The sequence below is a fragment of the Astyanax mexicanus genome, chromosome 16 (genome assembly GCF_023375975.1).
Source record: "Astyanax mexicanus isolate ESR-SI-001 chromosome 16, AstMex3_surface, whole genome shotgun sequence".
NCBI lineage: Eukaryota > Metazoa > Chordata > Actinopteri > Characiformes > Acestrorhamphidae > Astyanax > Astyanax mexicanus.
In genome coordinates, this window is record NC_064423.1 from 39,908,042 (window position 1) to 39,929,324 (window position 21,283).

The following is a 21,283-nucleotide window of genomic DNA, read 5'->3' on the forward strand; positions in this document are numbered from 1 at the left end:
GTATGACGAGGAGGTGCAAACGAATGAACAGATGAGCGAAGCAGTGAGATAGACAACAGGAAGAATGGTAACTGAAAGATTAATGCGGGCGCTGGTGTCTGTTTCTTCCCGTGTGTGTTGGAGCTGTTAGCATTGTGTTGGGAGCCCACCTGGGTGAAGGTTTGTTTTTTTTGCACGTGATGTTTCGTATCCTCAGGAGACGAAGAGAAAAGAAAGAGAGGTAGGAAGAGAGAGAAAAGAGAGTGTTACACCTTTTTGAGGGGCTACAACAGAAAGGCTTTTTCTTTTTCTTCTTCTTCTTATTATTTTTCCTTGGAGTAAAACAAACGCCGCACTTAGGCCGCATCCTAGAAGCGGCGTTCTCTCACTCCATCACGTCCACTCGTCTTGGCGTCTTTGAGCCGTCGGAAAAGAGGGAGATTATTTGTATCATGCTGAGTGGAAGTGTCCATCTCCTCTTCAGGTCTTTAGAGAAGGAGCGACGGCTCGGCTAATGCCCCGGCGCACTCCCGGCAGAACTAGGTCATTTAACAATGGGCCCGAGCAGCGGTCGGCCCCTCGTCCTCTGCATAATACATTAAGTGTAATGCGCGGCGGCTATTCAGACGGGGCCCCCCGAAAGCTGTTATTTTATTCCGCCAGCGTGCACGGACATGACATTTAATATTGTCGCCGCGGCGCATGAATGACAGGGTTTCATTGTGCGTCAAGTACGACATGATGCCAAGTTTAATCTGAGCAGAAAGCAACACGACAAAAGGGGAAACACGGTGTGTTCTTTAAAGCACAGGCTCTGAATAAATGATAGGCAGGGAGCTTCGGGATGCCCGAGTCGGGCGCGAGAGAGAGCGCGGCGAGAGAGAGAGAGAGAGCGCGAGAGAGAGAGCAGCTCGTCGAGATTACAGGGAAAAGGAGAAAAAAATAGAAGGCAGGAGGAATCTGAGTGCTTTACTGGAGGTCCCAGATCCCATTGTGTGCACAGGATCCTTTGGCATGTTGTTTTAAAGTCTTTTATTTTTTCTTTAGTCCTTTTTTTTTTTACCAGCGAAAGCTTTTAGCATGTCTCTGACTGTTATCTGCAGACGGAACTCCCAGAAGAAATGCAGAAGGAGCAGAAGAAAAGAAAAGAACGAGGGATGGGAAGGGAGGGAGGGAGGAGGGGGGATAAGTGTGAATGAATGAATACTTACACATGAACATGAACACGATGATAAAGGAGAATAATGCGACTCGAACGTGTCAAAACCACCCGCGGCAGAAGTGTCGCTTGTCGTTTATCATTTATCGTTTATATTTGAGCTTATTTGAAGAATAGGCATGCAGGGAATAAAGGAATACAGGATTTTGAAATTGAATATATTATTTTTATATAATATTTTATTGTATTTGAGTTTATTTGTATGCAAGTAACACTCCAAAAAAAAAAGAACAAAAACTCTGGGACTAATAAATTGTTGAATAACCAATATTCTTTATTTTTGACATTGACCATTTGGGAAGGTACACAAAAAAAAAGAAGTATAAGTACACTGTATAATTAGTTAATTCTTAATCTATAAACAGTAATAATACTAAATACATATAATATAATATAAATACACTTTACAAAGCCAAAAATCATAGCAATGGGATAACAGTGTGTAAAATTAACGATTAATGTCTTCCCTTAGGGGATTGCTTAGGGATGGCCACACCTGTATAAGCAATCGTGAGTCTTGAGGTTGTGAGGTGTTATCACGTGAGTGATGATAAATACAAGCTTTACAAGTTTGTGCAAGGCCTACAAGATCATAGTGGGTGATATATAGTCGGTGCAAATGGCTCAGTGAAACATTTATCTCAAGTTTTTTACTCGAGTAAAGTTAAAGTGCTACTATTAAGAAGATGGTGCATACGCACTGCGCACTGTGAGGGGGTGCTTTTCATGGCAGGGGTGCAGATTTCGGCACTACTATGGTGCTTAATTTAGAACCCCCACTAGGAAAGGAGCCAGCGTAGCTTAGAACAGCATCTTGGGTATTTTAATTTTCAAAAAAAAGTCAAGAAGCCAATAAGACGTCTGTGCGAGATCCTGAGAGGGGGTGCTTTTCCTGGCGGGGGTGCTGAATTCAGCACAACACCGGCTCTCCTAGTGAAGGAAGAGTCCCAATCTTAACCCTTGTCTTAATCCATTTTGACAAAATCGATGAATAATACAGAGCTTTAATGTATTATTAATGAGCTTTTTTCCCTTCTTGTGTGCAGGAGAGGGCTCACTTCGAGAGTTTGGGTCATCATCTGGGAAAGCTGGGTGAAGACGGCAAGATTGGCCAAAGAGTCATTGACCTGACCAGGCCAGAGGATCTCGACGGTAAGCTTTCTTTACGCTTCTGTTTCTTCCCATGCTTTTGGACAATTTTCCCTTCAGTCCTTCAGTTTGTGCATGCCTCAAAATATAAAAAGGTATGCTGCTTTTTCAATTAATTTCTATGTCTTGGACAATTCTTATCAAAGCTAATCTGATGCAGTGTATGTTTTGAGTCACTGCCAACCATCCATGGCTTGCAACCGCTTTCTACAACCGCCCTTCAGCATTCTTTACTTTCTCATTTATACTGAGCCCTCGTTTCTGTCAGAATTACAGAGAGAGTGAGGGGAAAGTGAAGAAAGCCTGGCCAGGTTGGGTTGGGTCTGTTTCCCGTTTCTTAAACTTGAAAGCTGAAATCTGCAGTAGATGTTCACTTGTTGCCAGTAGGAGCTGAGAGAGATTGTCAGATATTTAATGTTTAATGGGAGTCAATGTACAAAACCATATTGGGGCATTTCTATTGGTCCATTCTTTGTAAAATCTTGTCGCAATACACAAAATTTTCCTATGGAATATTAATTTGTGTATGTGCACCAACACAGCTTTTTTGGGAACTTGGGAAATCATATTGGCACTCATTTTGGAACATTAGGGATGGACCAAATGTTCTTTCACTGAATTTTTGCATCATTTTCTGCCAAATATTAAATATTTTCATATGTGAAAAGACAGAGAAATTTAAACCGAACAATGCTCTGTTTATCTAAAATCACAATGCAGTGTTTCCTCTAAAATTAGGACTATTTTTAAACCCACCCTACATACATTAATGTTAAAAATACGTTACAATGAATGAATCAAAATAAGAGAATCCCTACTATATGTAGTTAAGTATATATATTGAATGTATAATGTGTAATCAACATAATACAACGTGCTCTTGCAATTGGAATGTTTTTTTGCCATTTTTTGACTAATATTTTCAGCTGTCGAACAATTAGGGGTTTGGACAATAAAAATATTTGGCAGAACATCATAAGAGCTTCTTTGTTTGTAATTTATGATTAATATTTTAGGTTGTCGAACGTTAGAATTGGAGAGTTAGGCTGTATTTAAGTTGTGAAAAAAGTGGTAAATTTATAGGAAACCCACACCAACCAATGATTAATATATTTTAGGTTGTTTTAGGAACGTTAGTAATGAACAGTTATGTTTTTTTATGATTTTTAAAACATCAGTGCAGACATAGACAATAAAACCAAAACTTATAAACTATAATCCAAATTGATTACGGTAAGCCTAAAATTAATTTGATAAAAATTATCTTCAGTAATAATAAAGTGTGTCAGATCATGAGAGCTCCATCGTGTAGGCATAAATTACTGAATTAACTCTAATTAGCTTTTCTCCATCAAAAATTGAATCCAAAGATTTGTAGAGCAAATTTCCATAACTTTTCCAAAATTTTGGGGTATTTTCCAAAACTTGAAAAAGTTGGAAAGGCCTGGAAATTGCTATTTTGAAATTCCATGACTTTTCCAGGTTTTTCATGACCCTGCAATATTAATAAGAAACTTGTAAAAAAAAATGTATCCCGCTTCTTTTTCGACCCCAAATTCTTTTTTTTGATGCATCATTAGTATATGTACGTACAGTATATACGCCATTGAAGGCTACAGATCTCCGTTTGAAGGAGGATCTCCTATTCGCGGATAGGTGCGTAGAGTACAGGTTGGACAGGTCGGAGGTCAGAGCTGCTGTTTGAGGTGCAGGACGAGGAGGTGGAACTTCTAATAGCACCCTCATGACAAAGCGTCATCCCCCTTTGTGGCCCTGAGTCAACAGCGGCCAGGAACGCTGATGTGGACGAGTATTTGTGCAGCGTAAATATTTTTAACAGTTTCCATGGCACTTTAGAGCCGGGGCTGAGGGGAGAATGAATAAGACAATATTTAAGAGCACATTATGAGAATGGTATGAACGGTTTGCAGCTATTTTATTGTGGCCCAGAGGCCTGAAACATACCACAGAGGAAAAAAAAATAAAAGAAGAAGAGGAAACGATTAGACAGCGCAGACGGCAGCTTAGTGTTGGTTTGGTCTGTCCTAGTGTAGCTTGTTTAATTAATACCACATTTATGTTCAGGTTCAAGTAAAAACGAGGTTGTTTTATTGTGGTTTGAGGTAGGTCTGTCGTAATAACGGTATTTACTGGATGATACACTGTCCTAGAAATAATTGATGATATAATTATTGTTACAGGCAGTGTTTTTAAAGTGCAGTCTGTATTGTTTAGTTTATAAACTGAAAGCAGAAGCATTTCTGAGTGTAGAAGAGAATGTGGATAAAATATTATGTTTAATGGTACCAGTGTGCTGAAACAACCATCCCTGCTAAGCCTAAATATATATATATATATATATATATATATATATATATATATATATATATATATATATAAATATTCTAAAAACTGGGGTGTTGGGTCACTTTTTTCGCGGGAGTTCTTCTTCTGGCCACATCATGCATCTTTACGTACTCTAAACATCACACATACAGCCTCTAAAAGAAGATCCGCTCAGTTTTACTGAACGCGAGCGGCTGGTGGAGCAGTGGAGACTTCAGAAGAGGAAACTCAGAGCTCAGTAGCGTAGCTCATTCACTCATAGTAAAACCAAGGAAACAAAGGAGTGAAGCAATCTCCAAAGCCAAAAAGCAATGCAATAGAGTCCATGCTAAAACCAGGATTTATTACGGACATCAGCTTTAAATAATGATTTAAGCTTAAGTTTGTTGGTTATGGAAAGAAAAGAAACCTCTATCCTTTAAAACTTTTAAAAGTTTTTTTGTCATTTGTTACTAGTCTAGGTTTAGTAACTTCTAACTGGATGATTGATTGGTTGGTTGCACAATAGGATGTTTAACTCTTCCTAACCGCACACATTTAAGCTTTAGCTGTTTTGTCGTTAAAACACTTGAAGTCGTACTGCAATTGTCATGTAATTAAAGTCAAAAACCAACATACAAACTGTAGAAAGCACGGACCATCTAATGCCTCCACTGGCTGGCTGATTGGTTGCTCAGTATGATATGTGGCTCCGCCCGTCCCCATATGTTTTAGTCTTAGTGAGAAAAACATTAAATAAATGCATCTTATTATCATATATAGTTATGAGTTATATAGCAGTGGAAGGCAAGGCAAGTTTACAGACAACGTTCATATACAACAGTTATTCAAAGTGCTTTACAAATTAGAAAATATAAAGAGGTCAAATTTAAAAAGATGTAAAAGAAAAACAATAAAAATGGAAATAGAAGTTAACTCTATAGTGAGAGCTCTATAGTGAGAGCTCTGTAGTGAGAACTCTATAGTGAGAGCTCTATAGTGAGAGCTCTATAGTGAGAGCTCTATAGTGAGAACTCTATAGTGAGAACTCTGTAGTGAGAGCTCGGTAGTGAGAACTCTATAGTGAGAGCTCTGTAGTGAGAACTCTATAGTGAGAACTCTATAGTGAGAATATTGTAGTGAGAACTCTATAGTGAGAGCTCTATAGTGAGAACTCTGTAGTGAGAACTCTATAGTGAGAACTCTATAGTGAGAATATTGTAGTGAGAACTCTATAGTGAGAACTCTGTAGTGAGAACTCTATAGTGAGAACTCTATAGTGAGAATATTGTAGTGAGAACTCTATAGTGAGAGCTCTATAGTGAGAATATTGTAGTGAGAACTCTATAGTGAGAGCTCTATAGTGAGAGCTCTATAGTGAGAGCTCTATAGTGAGAACTCTATAGTGAGAACTCTATAGTGAGAGCTCTATAGTGAGAGCTCGGTAGTGAGAACTCTATAGTGAGAGCTCTGTAGTGAGAACTCTATAGTGAGAACTCTATAGTGAGAATATTGTAGTGAGAACTCTATAGTGAGAGCTCTATAGTGAGAACTCTGTAGTGAGAATATTGTAGTGAGAACTCTATAGTGAGAACTCTATAGTGAGAACTCTATAGTGAGAATATTGTAGTGAGAACTCTATAGTGAGAACTCTATAGTGAGAATATTGTAGTGAGAACTCTATAGTGAGAACTCTATAGTGAGAACTCTGTAGTGAGAACTCTGTAGTGAGAACTCTGTAGTGAGAACTCTGTAGTGAGAATATTGTAGTGAGAACTCTGTAGTGAGAACTCTGTAGTGAGAACTCTGTAGTGAGAACTCTGTAGTGAGAACTCTGTAGTGAGAACTCTGTAGTGAGAATATTGTAGTGAGAACTCTGTAGTGAGAACTCTGTAGTGAGAACTCTGTAGTGAGAACTCTGTAGTGAGAACTCTGTAGTGAGAATATTGTAGTGAGAATATTGTAGTGAGAACTCTGTAGTGAGAACTCTGTAGTGAGAACTCTGTAGTGAGAACTCTGTAGTGAGAATATTGTAGTGAGAACTCTGTAGTGAGAACTCTATAGTGAGAACTCTGTAGTGAGAATATTGTAGTGAGAACTCTATAGTGAGAACTCTATAGTGAGAACTCTATAGTGAGAATATTGTAGTGAGAACTCTATAGTGAGAACTCTATAGTGAGAATATTGTAGTGAGAACTCTATAGTGAGAACTCTATAGTGAGAGCTCTATAGTGAGAGCTCTATAGTGAGAGCTCTATAGTGAGAACTCTATAGTGAGAACTCTGTAGTGAGAGCTCGGTAGTGAGAACTCTATAGTGAGAACTCTATAGTGAGAACTCTATAGTGAGAGCTCTATAGTGAGAGCTCGGTAGTGAGAACTCTATAGTGAGAGCTCTGTAGTGAGAACTCTATAGTGAGAACTCTATAGTGAGAATATTGTAGTGAGAACTCTATAGTGAGAGCTCTATAGTGAGAACTCTGTAGTGAGAACTCTATAGTGAGAACTCTGTAGTGAGAATATTGTAGTGAGAACTCTATAGTGAGAACTCTATAGTGAGAACTCTATAGTGAGAATATTGTAGTGAGAACTCTATAGTGAGAACTCTATAGTGAGAATATTGTAGTGAGAACTCTATAGTGAGAACTCTATAGTGAGAACTCTGTAGTGAGAACTCTGTAGTGAGAACTCTGTAGTGAGAACTCTGTAGTGAGAATATTGTAGTGAGAATATTGTAGTGAGAACTCTGTAGTGAGAACTCTGTAGTGAGAACTCTGTAGTGAGAACTCTGTAGTGAGAACTCTGTAGTGAGAACTCTGTAGTGAGAATATTGTAGTGAGAACTCTGTAGTGAGAACTCTGTAGTGAGAACTCTGTAGTGAGAACTCTGTAGTGAGAATATTGTAGTGAGAATATTGTAGTGAGAACTCTGTAGTGAGAACTCTGTAGTGAGAACTCTGTAGTGAGAACTCTGTAGTGAGAACTCTGTAGTGAGAATATTGTAGTGAGAACTCTGTAGTGAGAACTCTGTAGTGAGAATATTGTAGTGAGAATATTGTAGTGAGAACTCTGTAGTGAGAACTCTGTAGTGAGAACTCTGTAGTGAGAACTCTGTAGTGAGAACTCTGTAGTGAGAACTCTGTAGTGAGAACTCTAAAGTGAGAACTCTAAAGTGAGAACTCTAAAGTGAGAACTCTAAAGTGAGAACTCTGTAGTGAGAACTCTGTAGTGAGAACTCTATAGTGAGAATATTGTAGTGAGAACTCTGTAGTGAGAACTCTGTAGTGAGAACTCTGTAGTGAGAACTCTGTAGTGAGAACTCTATAGTGAGAATATTGTAGTGAGAACTCTGTAGTGAGAACTCTGTAGTGAGAACTCTGTAGTGAGAACTCTGTAGTGAGAACTCTGTAGTGAGAACTCTGGTTGCTGCATTTTGAATCCTGTGAGTTCCCAGCAAGGACGGGATTAGGTTATTTTTTTATATAGTGATATACAGTGCGAGCCGTACTGCAATTGTAATGTAAATAAAAGTCAAACATAGTTTATAGAAAAGGTTAATTTAGTTAATTGTTAATTAAGCACCATGCAACAAAATAGCTGCACACCAGTCCTTCAGCTATTAATCAATCAATCATTAACCAATTAAATCAAGCATTTCTGGCTTAATAAGACTTTTTTTTCCCACATGCCAGCATGGATGTTTCCACCCTATTCTCATGCCTCTCTGGGCGTCCAGGTCCGTAGGTCTTTCCCTGAGTTGGTAACTCGTCTTCTGTGCCCTCAAATGAAGTAATGGAGTCATGAACAGATTGGAGGGGGCACTGACGGCGGGCAGTGGGTGCCCAGCGTTAAATGTGGCAGAGGGAATATTTTAAGGGAATGCTGAGAGCTGGTGTCTCTCCTCGGCGAGTTCCCAGCAGGGACGGGATTAGCTTATTTTGATATATAGTGATATACAGTTTGAGCCATACTGCAATTGTAATGTAATTATAGTCAAATAGTGTAAAGCAAAGGTTAAATTAGTAAATTGTTAATTATGTTTCTGGGCGTCCAGGTCCGTAGGTCTTTCCCTGAGTTGGTAACTCGTCTTCTGGGCCGTTGAATGAAGTAATGGAGTCATGAACAGATTGGAGGGGGCACTGACGGCGGGCAGCGGGTGCCCAGCGTTAAATGTGGCAGAGGGTGGGCGAGGGAAAGTCGAGGGAACGCTGAGAGCTGGTGTCTCTCCTCGGCGAGTTCCCAGCAGGGACGGGATTGGGGCAGGCAGACAGAGGCCACAGAGGGTTCCTGTTCCCAGGGGGAGCCGGTGGACGGGTGCCAGGGCGGGCGCTCCCGGTTCACCAGGTTTCGTTTTCTCCCGCCTGGGCCCTGCCAGCCAAAACACACGCTGAGAGAGAGAGAGAGAGCGAGAGAGGGAGGCGAGCGGCGCTTCATGGTGATGCGCCACATTAAAAAGTCTCTTTTTACAACCGAAACGTGTTTACGCGCTGGGAAACATGCAGTCTGTTTGCTTTGGTGTTTTCCGAGTGTTTGGAACCTTTCCGATGAACCGAGGCAAACAAACTCCACCCCTCCTCCATCAGAAATCGCAAGAATGTGAAACTCTGTGCTCTCGGCATCGTGGGCAGAGAGGGAGGAAGAGACAGGATTGTTAATATGTTAATATTATCAGTTGTTATTTTAATGAATATATTAATTTACCATATTCAGGATATACATTTAGTAGTTTAAGCAGTGATTTTGCTGGTGAGACACTTGACCAGGCCATCTTTATTTACAATATACTTATGACCATATTTTATCATACTCAATTTTGAATAATATTAAATAATCAATTGATATTAGTTTTTCATTTAATATTCCCCATATTGAAAAGCTTTGCATACAAGAAATATTTAAGAATATCAGTCAATCAACTATTATTTTTACTTAACAGTTCATTGAGGGTAAGCCTGATTTTCAATGTAGTCGAGCATTTACAACTTAAAAATAAATAAAGTATTTAATCAGGTTAAGCTAAAAAAGTGACCTTCATAAACAAAACAATAAAAAACTTAAAAGGTAAAAGCATTTAAAAATAAGAATAATAAATGATAAATGCAAATAAAAAAATAATAGAGGACAAAAAAATTAAGTAGCTAAAAATAACACTAAGATTATAAAGAAAGTAAATTGCAGAAGCAATAAGAGTACAAAATAAATAAAATAAACGAAAGGGGAAAAAATAAAAGGATAAAATAAATAAAATAAGTAAAAAAAAAATAAGGCAAATCAGAAAATAAAATAAATAAAAGGACAAATTAAATAAATAGAAAGGCAAATTAGAAAATACTATAAAAGGACAAAATAAATACAATTAAATTTAAAATTAGAAATTTTTAAAATAGAAAATAAAAAACAAAGTACATAAAAGCACAAAATAAAATAAATTAAGTAAATAAAAAATGTGATGAAAGATGAGAACATAAAATAAAAAAATAAAAAACTAAAAGAAAAACTGAACTTAACAGTTACAGTGACACCAGGTAGCTGAGCGTTAGATTTTTGCAGTTCAGTTAGGAATCAGGGTCTGATAATTACTGTTGTTTAAAGTACTGAGCGAATCTCTCTCTTCACCGTAACACAGAGGAGCGCCTGAAGAAAGAAGCGCCGCATTGAAACAGGGGCCCGGGGGCGTCAAGCGGCCCTCTGTCGTCGCCCTGAAGTGCAGAAAGCTTTAGGTTGCATAAACTAATATTTGCGAAGCATGCAGGCAACCAAATTAACAGCTGCCAAAGCTCTAATGAGAGAGGGAGGGGAGGTGAGGGGGGTGCTGGAAAATAGCGGCCGGGGTATGGAAATAGATAGAATTTCCTTCATTTCACAAAAAAAAAAAAAAAAAAAAAGGAAAGCCGCCAGCCACATGCATCAGCTCGCCACAGAGTCATTAGGTATTTTTAAGCTCAGAGGAAAAACACTAACAAATACCACAGCGGGCTTCAGCATGGGCCCTTTGTTCATTCACATATGGAGGAGACACATGACTCGCGTCGGGTCCTGTAGTTGTAGTTGTTCTTGCCGTCTCCGTCGGGCCGGGGGCTCAACGGGGCGTTGAGGGACTCCGTAGAGCACCGAGGGGCAGGAAACCAGGGTAATCCAAACCCACTTGTGTAAGAATAGTGAACCGAGCGACTGGTTACACTGACGCTGATTCTACTCACTCTACTGTCCGTCTATTGCACCGTGCAGTTGATTAAAACATGCATGAGTCATGCTTGTGAACCGCATTTGTGCTGTTTTAATTTTGACATTTAAAATTTTAAAACGGCAATCATTAAAATTGTTCAAAAATCCAAGATTCATACACTTTTTAAACAATACATTTCTAATGTTTTTTTGTTTTTTTTCAAGACATTTTCATGCTTTCATGGCAAATTTTCATGACCATACGATTTTTAAAACATCAGTGCAGACCATGGACACTAAAACCAAAAATCAACTAAAACTAACTTTAAAATTATAGAAGGCCTAAAAAAAGAATCTGATCAAAATGATCACACACACAATTTTTAATAAATAAAAAATGTGTCAGATCCTGAGAGCACCGTTGTGTATGGCTTAAATTACTGATTTATTTTTTTCATCAATAAATGGAAACACAGATTTGTAGACCAAATTTCCATGACTTTTCCAAAAAATTCTGGGTATTTTGTATTTTTCTAAAACTTATCCAGACCTGGAAATTGCTATTTTAAAATTCCATGACTTTTCCAGGTTTTTCGTGACCTTACGAACCCTGAATATATTTTAAATTAAAAGAAGTAATATTAAGAAGTAGAGTTGGAAGGAGGGAGAAAACTATACTAGTGCATCTCAAAAAAATTAAATATCAATGAAAAGTTACTATATTTTAGTAATTTAGTTCAAAATTTTAAAACTTTTATTATATAGATATTTTAAGTGTTTTTTTTTTTGTGGATGATTATGGATGATTAAAACCAATTGGTGATTTTGGCAGGTGGGCAGTGTAGGTCTTTTTAATGCAACTGCTCTTTACTCTATATTTAAACACTACTTTATATTTCACACAGCAAATTATTTACATGAATTAACTTCTATTAGAAGTTTTAAAATGCTCTGTGCAGTTACACACTCTCACCAGAGAGGTCTCTAAATCCCATATTAAAATCCCCAAACTTACAGACTGCTGCTTTAAAGTGAGGCGTTTATTTTGAGTGCACAGTGCTGATTTCCCCCCCTCTGTAACAGTAAAAAAAAAAAAAAGAAATATGAGTCAGTATTGCGTCTTTTCTTACTGTTATTTTTATATATTTTTTATTTTCCTTTTTTAATGGTGGATAAAATAAATACTGTGCTCCTGTTTAAAAGATCTTTGGAAGATAAGAGTCAACAGTCTATTTGTAAAGATTTGTAAGACATAACATAAGCGTATTATAGAGTAATTGAATTTATCAGAGAAAACAGAAGGCATGCATTCCTCTCTCCCTCTGTGTGTGTGTGTGTGTGTCGTTAGAATTCCCAGGGCTACAGCTCAGTACTGTAGGTCTCTGGGATTATTGGACGAGGACACAAGCCAGACCAGGCCCCATTATTTAATTGATTTTCTGTGAAACGGAGAGAAACAGCAGCAGCAGAAAGATGCGAAAAGGAATTTAGCGTCCAAAAAAACCCAAAACAAAACAATAAAAACCTGTTGACATCTTAGGTGAGACGACGCACAAGACAGAAGAAATAATAGCTGGCGGACGCAAGTTGCAACACGCCGAGCATTTGTCCCCATGCACTCCTCGCTCTCACATTCTGCACGCATGCTGCAGAATTCCAAACATGCATCTGGAAGAAAAGGGGAACAAGAACGGGGGAAAAACAAAAACACAGAAAAACGAGAGACGAAGACATGTTGGCATGTTGAAGTGAAGAGGCTTAGATCGTATGTAATTGGTTTAAAAATGGTTAAATTAGCAGGATGTGAACATAACCCTATATCACCAGGTGCATTAACCTGTATTGTTGCTGTCGGGGTTTTCTTCATGGAGAGGCGTATCGCTGCCGCCGCTGGTAGAATCGGGTTCAATTCAATCAATCAATAAACTTTTATTTTTACTCCGTAAATATATTGAAGGTAACTCTCATCTTCAATGTAGCCGAGCTTACATAAAATTAAAGAGATTAAAAATTAAGTGCAAATTATAAAAACAAGCAAACAATGTAAAACAATTAATAAATAACTCAAAATAAAAGGATATTCAAACAGGCTAAAATGTAGAGCAACAATACAAAGAGATAAATACGTAGAATAATAAAATATAAACACAATTAAAAAAATAAAGGACTAAAATAACCACAATTATAAAGTATAAAGTAAATGATGGAACTAAAAAATAAATAAATAATAATAATATGTAAATAAAAAATAAATTAAATAAAAATGTAAAAGGCCGAAACTAAAGGCAGTAACAAAACTAATAAAAGGATGAAATAAATCAAATAAATCAAATAAAAGGGCTAAATGGTTAAACATAAAATTAGATTAATAAAAAGGTAAAAGAAAAACTGCAGCAGGTACAGGCTGTCTGAAGGTGGTTAAATATTAAAAGTTTAAAATGAGTTAGTGAGCTGAGTTTTAGGGTTTCCTGTAGTGAATTCTAGCTTACTGGTGCTCTGTAGCTGCATTTTTTATATTTTGCAGATTTTTAACTTCGCGTGATTGTTGCTCGTTCAGCAGAGCGAAGCGTTTGGAGCGGATTCTTGTGTGACAGTCCGTACGAGTGTTTTGTGCCCTCGGAACAAAAGAGCGGCCCTTAGCAAAGAGGCTGAACCTGTTGGCGCTGTTCCGAGCTCAGTCAGGTCCGGGCCTGCTGCAGACAGGTGTGCTTGGGCCGCTGGGCACTCTCTCTCTCTTTTTCTCTCTCTTCTTTTTCTCACTCACTCTTGTAGGTTATAGAGTTGTTCTCACACTAGCCTTTTGTTTTTAGACTGGGGAGTGCTTGGTCTGCAAGTTGGGTAAACATTTGGTTAAGTGTGAGAGCGTGAACGCTGCTTTCAAAGGAGTGCTTCTGCTCTCTGGTCCTTCTTGGGGTAGCTATCCTCTCCCTGTGCAGTGTGTGGGGTCAGGTTACTATTCGTTTCATTGTGGGAACATGCAATTACATGTTCTGTTCACAAAATGTAATGCACAGTTGCATTGTTTGAACTTCAGTGGTCGCAAACCTACTAGTGCAGGCCAAAGAACCAGTGGGCGTAAGTAAAAGGCAGAGGATATCTCAGTCATTTTTGACTGAAGCCAATCGCACAAGCGATTTGCTTTGACTCTTATGGGCCAGGAGAGACAACAGATCCTCTACTCAGCCCTCAGAAACAACAGATTTCCAATCCTATATGTTATATCCTAATGAAGCCACACTGTGATAGGACTAGAGTGAGGGTACTGACTGTAATAAGCTCAGCATGGTGATGAACGCTTGTTTTGCGCTGGTCTGCATAGAGAACAATCTTCTCAAAGTCTATTTTGAGAACGACTGCTTGTTCGGAGGAAGGAGTAATAAAAAACGCAGGCCTCCCAGACCATGCTGCTTTGGCATCAGCAGCCAGAGTCAGAAGAGGTGGGTAGGTGTCGCACTCTGAATGAGTGGCTAGGCCAAATAAAATCCTAAATTTGTGATCCTACACACAGAAAAGAGACAGTGATTGGGACTGCGCAATCAATCCACAGTTCAGATTGAGTTCTTCTTGGTGAAAACAAACCCGAGATAATGAGCCCCTCTCCCAAACGAGCCCAGAATCAGTCCTGGGATGAGTCAAAACACCCTAAAACTCTTTCTCTCCCTCGTTTTATCTCTCCGAACCCCCTGTGTGGCTCCCTCAATCTGTGCTTTGTCGTCCCTCGTGTTCGCCCGCTCAGACAAATGAGATGAAGATTCTACTATCGCTTTCCCACTTACCACACAATGCTTCATAAATCAAAGCAAAGCCTATTAGAAGCCCCCCGCCTCCCAGCTCCTCTCCTCCCAGCGCACCCCAGGGGTTCTCCTCTCGGCATCTCTGAACATCTGTATTTATTTACACAATCACGCACCTAACTAGGTAATTCTTTAAAATGTCGGGAGGGAAAAAAATCAATTAATGCTGATTTGTAAATGTCAGAGGCATGCCGCTTCTCTTTTATTAAACAATAACAACAGAAAAACAATGGCAGCCGGCGTTATGAACCGCCTGTTTCAGAGGCGGGATGGCGCTCTGCAGCTCCAGCTTGACTGCCAGCTCCCGGGCTGCTTCTGATTAAGCCGTGTTTAAGGGAAGCGCGGCGGGGTTATTAGAGTTTGGGTTGTTGGAGACCACCCGTGTCACACGGTTGGTGCTGTGCTCTCAGTCAGGGAACCCATGGAAGACATTAGATGATTATTGACACCAGTAACAAAAGCACTTATAACTAAGCCTGTCACGATAACAATTTTATTGTGGACGATATATCGTCCTAGAAATTATTGCGAAAGACAACGATATTGTCATTGCTATTGACATCACAAAATAAGAGAATAGCATAACAAAGCATACATACCTTTTTTGAAGACAACACACTTTTAATGAATCACAGATTGGGAAGTCCAAAATGCAGTCCTCCAGGTGCACAGTTGTTTCCAGTTCAGAGTAAGCTGTGCACGATTGGCAGATGTTTCTCACCAATGTGTGTGTGTGTGTGGTTGTGTGTAGAACATTACATTTATGGCATTTAGCTGACACTCTTATCCAGAGTGACTTACAAGGTTATTTCTATTACAGAAGTGGGTCAATGTAGCTCTTATTGGTGTAGCACATCATTCAGTCACCCAGACCTGGAATTAAACCCTAGTCTCCCACATGATGTGGTGGTTAGCTCACTGGCAGGGAGTGGTGTTATCCACTGTCTCACCAACCCTGACTGTTAAACAGTTATTGGATTTCTAAAAAGGCGCTATATAAATTAGTGTAACTTCCTTTATTTATTTATTCATTACCATCTACTGTGCTGACCACCTTGGGTGGTAATGCCTTCTTTATGATTAATCCTCGTAACTCGTGGAAACACAATTTGTTTTATCAAAATATTCCATTTTTCATACAGAATACTCATTCAACAAGCATACAATCAGATGACAACCAATAGAACAGAAAGTGCACTGTAGGAAATAATTTTGCAGTAGAAAATTTGCAGTACATCCCTCGGTAAAATGAACACAGCTCCCCAGTGATTAATACATTTATTTATACTATATATAGTTTCTAGATTGACCAATAGCCTGGTCATTCCCTTCCCATGGGCCAATAGCCTTGCCCTGATCACAAGAGCATGACCTTACTGAGGTTCAGGGTACGTTAACGTAAATGCTGCCACATAGGTCAGCGAGTACCTTCAGTGTCTCTAACCCAGGACCTCACTTTGCACTCTTTGCTCACTTCCCAGGGACTCTACAAGCAAACACGACCCAGTCCCGGTCACCGTGAGAGAAACTGTGAAACAGTAGCAGAGCAGATTTCTGTTTTCTCAAGTTTCTGCTGCTGCTGCTTTTAGTAACAGAATAAGAAGTGTAGTAGTGTTAGTAGTAGCTCTTCAGATAAACATCCTATATTCCATATTATATCCTGAAAAAGCCACACTGTTATAGGACTGGAGTGAAGGTACTGACTGTAAGAAGCTCAGCATGGTGATAAACGCTTGTTTTGTGCTGGCCTGCCTAGAGAACAATCTTCTCAAAGTCTGTTTTGAGAACGGCTGCTTGTTTGGAGGAAAGAGCTCCTGCGCTGCTCAAAAATCATTGTGTTTGCATCCAAGCAAAGCAGTAAAACAGGCCTGCCAGATTATGCGACTTCAGCATCAGCAGCCGGAGTCCGAGAGAAGATAATTGGCTGTGTTCTCTCTTTTCGCTCACTTGGCTCTCTTCCCTCACTTCCTAGAGCCTCTACAAGAAAACGCAACCCAGAACCGGTCACCGTGAGAGAAACGGTGAAACAGTAGAAGAGCAGAATTGATTTCTGTTTTCTCAGGTTTCTTCTGCTGCTTTTTTGTTTTTTAGTAACAGTAGAAGTAGTAGTAGTAATAGTAGCACACGTTGTTGTCATCGTCGTCGTTGTCGCCGTGTTCCCCCAGCACGAGTGCCGGCACTCATAAGCCGTTCACCTCTGCCCATATCGACATGCATGCCAGTATATAAATTGCTGAATCAGTGTCAGTGGTAAAGTAATGGCATTGGCAGGGAACGTCATAAATTACAGGCAGCCATCTCCAACCCCCCCCCCCCAGCCCGGCAGCAGATGCTGAAAGAGCCAGAGCAGGGGAACGGAGGAGAGGGGCGCACCGAGCCGGCGGGGTAATGAATGCCTTCATCTGGCCCCGGCAGTCAGCAGATTGCCCTGCGTTGATGGATACTGTCAGCCCCACGCCACACTACATTTCATTGCACAATAAACATGGCTGTCAAAACCAAACAAAGTGAAATCAATTTATCCTGCACAGTGAGCGCGTGCTAAATGAAATTAATGTACTGTGGGGGAGCTAGTGTATTATCTCCGCGGCCGGTGGAGACGGCAGGCTCACAGGCTTTCGTTTCCTTTCCTTTCCTTTTTTTTTCTTCTTCTTCTCCTCCGTTTTCTTTTTCCCTTTCGTTCGGCGCGAGAGGAGAAGCAGCCAGTGTAGCTGTAGAGGGTACATTGTGGTACAAGATGTAGTTTTGGGGCAGACAGATGTAAGGGGGCAGGGGCGGCACTTCTTCTGGCCGTGACTAATGAGGGTGGATCAGAGAGCGAGGGAGGGAGAGAGAGAGAGTGAGTGAGTGAGCGAGCAAATGCGAAAGAGAGAGTGAGAGAAAGAGAGAGAGAGGGATGGTGGCTGTGTTCCAAATCATTGGCTGCAGTCAAGGTAAGACTATGAAATATATATATATATATACACACACACTGATGCATTAAGATGAATCATTTATGGCCGAACACTAAAGACAAAACGTTTATTTTATTTGCCACTTTTTCTACATTAACTAAATAGCCTAAATATATTTGTTTCTTGCTTGTCAAAAATAAAAAGTGCCAACAACCATTTTTAAATATGTAGGCTTGTCAGGATAATTACTTTATCGACTGATCATACAATGAATGAACATCTATATATATAACAGTAAACAGTATTTTAGCAAGTCATGCAATACTAGACCAATGCTTCAAATAACTGTGACTCCATAGACACAGTGTGCACTGCAGAAGGTGATGAAAAAAGTATATATTTAGCATCAGTGGCATTTTACTGTCTTAAAATTATAATATTGTTTATCACAATAATTTCTGACATCATAGATCATTTACATAAAATTGTTACAGTTGATTTAAAAAGCAGGGAAGAAAGGTTTAGCTGTGATGGTAACTTTGTTTCTCTGAGCTGGATTATTCACCGATAGTTGAGGAAAGATCAAGGTTTTTTTTTTTTTTAGTGCAGTCTTTACACACAGTCCAACGTCTTTGTGGCTCCGTTTGGATGTCTTAGAATCCAGTAAAGTGCTGCTGTTGCTAAAAGAAATCCTATTGTTAGAGAAAACACTGCAATATGACTTAAAAGTCATTGCTTTGCCTTAGTTTTAATGGTGCAATTCTTATTTTTACATGACCTAAGAACAGTAGGCTTTGGCACGCAGCTACTGTATATAACAGTATGCAGCTGATAATAGTAATTTAAGCTAAGCTGATAGATAGATAGCACAGTGCCTGACGTTAAGCATGTTAAGCCTCGGACCTTGACTGATGCACCGTGACTGGGTGTGTGAGGTGTACGTAAGTAAGTCATTCAAGTAGTAAAGCATTGCATTTTTTACAGGGCAGGTCTGATTGGTAGACATTAGCCTGTGGAAGTTAGCTGGTTCAAGCACCGAGAGGAGCTTTATCCTGGAACAGAGCCTCCCGCTGGCAGCTCGGGCCGCCTCAAGCCTCGGCCTACTCAAATACTCCACTACCAGCTTGTCTTATCTGTGTGCACGAGTGTGTCTCGGTGCCTACCCCATACAGGGTACAAGTTCCAGATAAAAGGGAGCTCCTCGGTGGCCTCTTTCAGTGCCCCTCCTTGTACTACTTGTGTTAGCAGTGCACTGGTCTCGGAGTGCGCCCGGTATATTACACTTTAATATCTCCACAGCGCCAAACTCCATTACCGGCTTCATTAAGAGGCTTTATTTTGCTGGGAGACGGCTGTAAGAATAGGAATCAGAACCAGGTGATGCGTGCCAAGACGAGCAGGCGAGATGCAGCGGCTTCCTAATGAATACGCATCACATGTGCTCGATAAAATATTCATGCCTCATTCGGAGCCTTCTTTTCCAGTTTTCGGATCATTAAAGATGTATCGTAGCATATGGAAAGCCCTTTTTGGTTTGTTTTATTTTTCAGGCCTTGTTTATCAACATGTTTTTGTTTGTTTAAATATTCATACAGCTTTTATTTAATTCTTTCACATCTTACATATAAAAGGCAGCAAATGCGCAGGCAAGCAGAAATCATTTTCGCTCGGCTGTAAGTGAAATGCAGAAAACGGGGGCTCGCACGCTGATTGTGAGTGGCCTGATTGAGAGGCTGCTTACTCCATTGCAGTTCTGCAGCTTTCACAACACACACACACACACACACACACACACACACACATTATATATATATATATATATATATATACAGCAAACATTGTGTGTGGTGGGTTTAAAATGGTTATTTTAATGATATAAAGAAGTGTACTTATTAGAAACTTTGTTAGAACATAGTCAAGACTCTATAAATGTATGGAAAAGTGGTATGCCAAAAGTTATGGGATAGTAGTAGTGCTGTGCAATGTATAGTATTATTGTTTTCAGGACATGTTACATCATATATGCAGTACCTTTAATGTCAATATTTATTTACTTGTTTACATAGTAAATGAATAGAGAAGTGATCCAGACTGTGAAGGAACACATAAGGAATCATGTATTCACAAAGTGCCAGTTTCATCATTGCAACATTTTTCATGGTCTTGTTTGCAACTGCATTTAAGGATGCTTTCAAAGTTCTTAAAATGGACTTTTCTTAAAGTAATTTTTTACTTTTCTTTATTTAGTTGAGTAATGTTCTAATCCAGATTGAGAAGAAACAACTAGTCAAATATTCACTATTCACTGTATACCTGTAACTCTTAATGAGTTCAGCACAGCTGTTAACTGAAAGCCTGAATTCCAGGTGACTCCTCATAAAGCTGACTGAGAAAATGTGAAAAAGAGGTGCTACTTTGAAGAATGTAACATAATTCCATATGTTTTTCTTCAAAGCTTGCATGACGTTAGTATTTATCTACAATGTAGAATATTTAAAATTAATGAAAAAACACTTAATGGTACTGTAAAATAACAAATCATTGCAGTTTATCCCTAGAAAGCAGTATATAAATTAATTGTTGAGTGTTACCTTAGGAGGATGGCTTGGGAACACCTTTGGCTGTATTATAGTAGGAGGTGTTATCTTGTGAGAGAAGCTGGACATTGGCCAGCATCCTCGAAGTCTGAACAAAGCCTTATAGTGGGTGCCAGATGAATGGGACATTGGAATATTTCATAGAAGGGTTGTAAGTTTAGTTAAAATTTCCCAAGTGAATAGACACACTGGTACATAGCAAAAATGGGTCATGACAAGACAAATGATAGCAGTTCCTGTCCCATGACTTTTGGCATATCAGCGTATTAAAGCAGGAATTTAAAACCAAGGCCCTCAAGCCACTTCTTCTGGTCTTGGGTTGGCCGAAGCTTTAGTTAAAGCCAGAATCTGTGACCCACAAAGCCTCCTTGTTCTGTGGTCTAATTCACCGATTTTTGGGTTCGTCTGGCTTAGCGATGGGTTGACGGGGATGAAGTTTGGCCCCCTGGTGTTCCCTGAACCCAGCCTTTGGTCCAGTTCCAGTCACAGTGATGTGCTGATGACTCTTCTTGCCGTGCTAAGTTGATTAACGGTCTGCACTCGCTCTCTCCTTCTTCTTGCTTCGGTGTTCCAGGGAATAAGGAGCTGAATGGCTTTGCAGATAAAACACATCAGTATTATTGTTGGCCAACAGGAGGCGCCAGCACCACAGAGGCCCGGGTCTTCAGGGAATCCCGTGGAAGGAACCCCAACGAGCCTCACATCAAACGGCCCATGAACGCCTTCATGGTGTGGGCCAAGGACGAGCGTCGCAAAATCCTGCAGGCCTTCCCAGACATGCACAACTCCAACATCAGCAAAATCCTGGGTAAGTCTGAAAACATCGTCGAATCAAACGGCTACGGCGGCTGTTTGATTAGCTTGTCTGTGTTCATTTTGGACGATTCCACGTTCCAAAAGAACAATTTAGCTCCAGAACTGGGTCGGTACAATGGTTTCCAGGGGACTATTGTAGACCGGGTTCAAACCTTGCTTTGAAAAAATGCTTATATTGGATCTACATGACTCAAAAGTGCTGTTAGCATAGTGGTTTAAACAGCTAGCCATTACACATACTTAAACAATGACTTTAGTACTACCCTTTAGGACAGTTCCTAAGATACAAACTTCAGCATAAATATTGGTTAAAAGCGCCATAATGAAGGCTTTGTCTCATTTTATAAA

The 21,283-nt window shown here is 39.7% G+C and overlaps 1 protein-coding gene across 7 annotated transcripts in view; it reads left to right on the plus strand.

Moving 5' to 3' along the window:
- sox6 (SRY-box transcription factor 6) overlaps positions 1 to 21,283 on the plus strand; it is a 356,852-nt gene that overhangs the window by 323,343 nt on the left and 12,226 nt on the right. For 6 of the 7 annotated variants that reach the window (XM_049465976.1, XM_049465978.1, XM_049465980.1 and 3 more), the window contains 2 exons: positions 2,245 to 2,350; positions 20,694 to 20,927. In XM_049465976.1, the coding sequence (XP_049321933.1) occupies positions 2,245 to 2,350; positions 20,694 to 20,927 (340 nt within the window). The remainder of the gene's footprint in view (positions 1 to 2,244; positions 2,351 to 20,693; positions 20,928 to 21,283) is intronic. The other variant, XM_049465977.1, reaches the window with a different exon arrangement.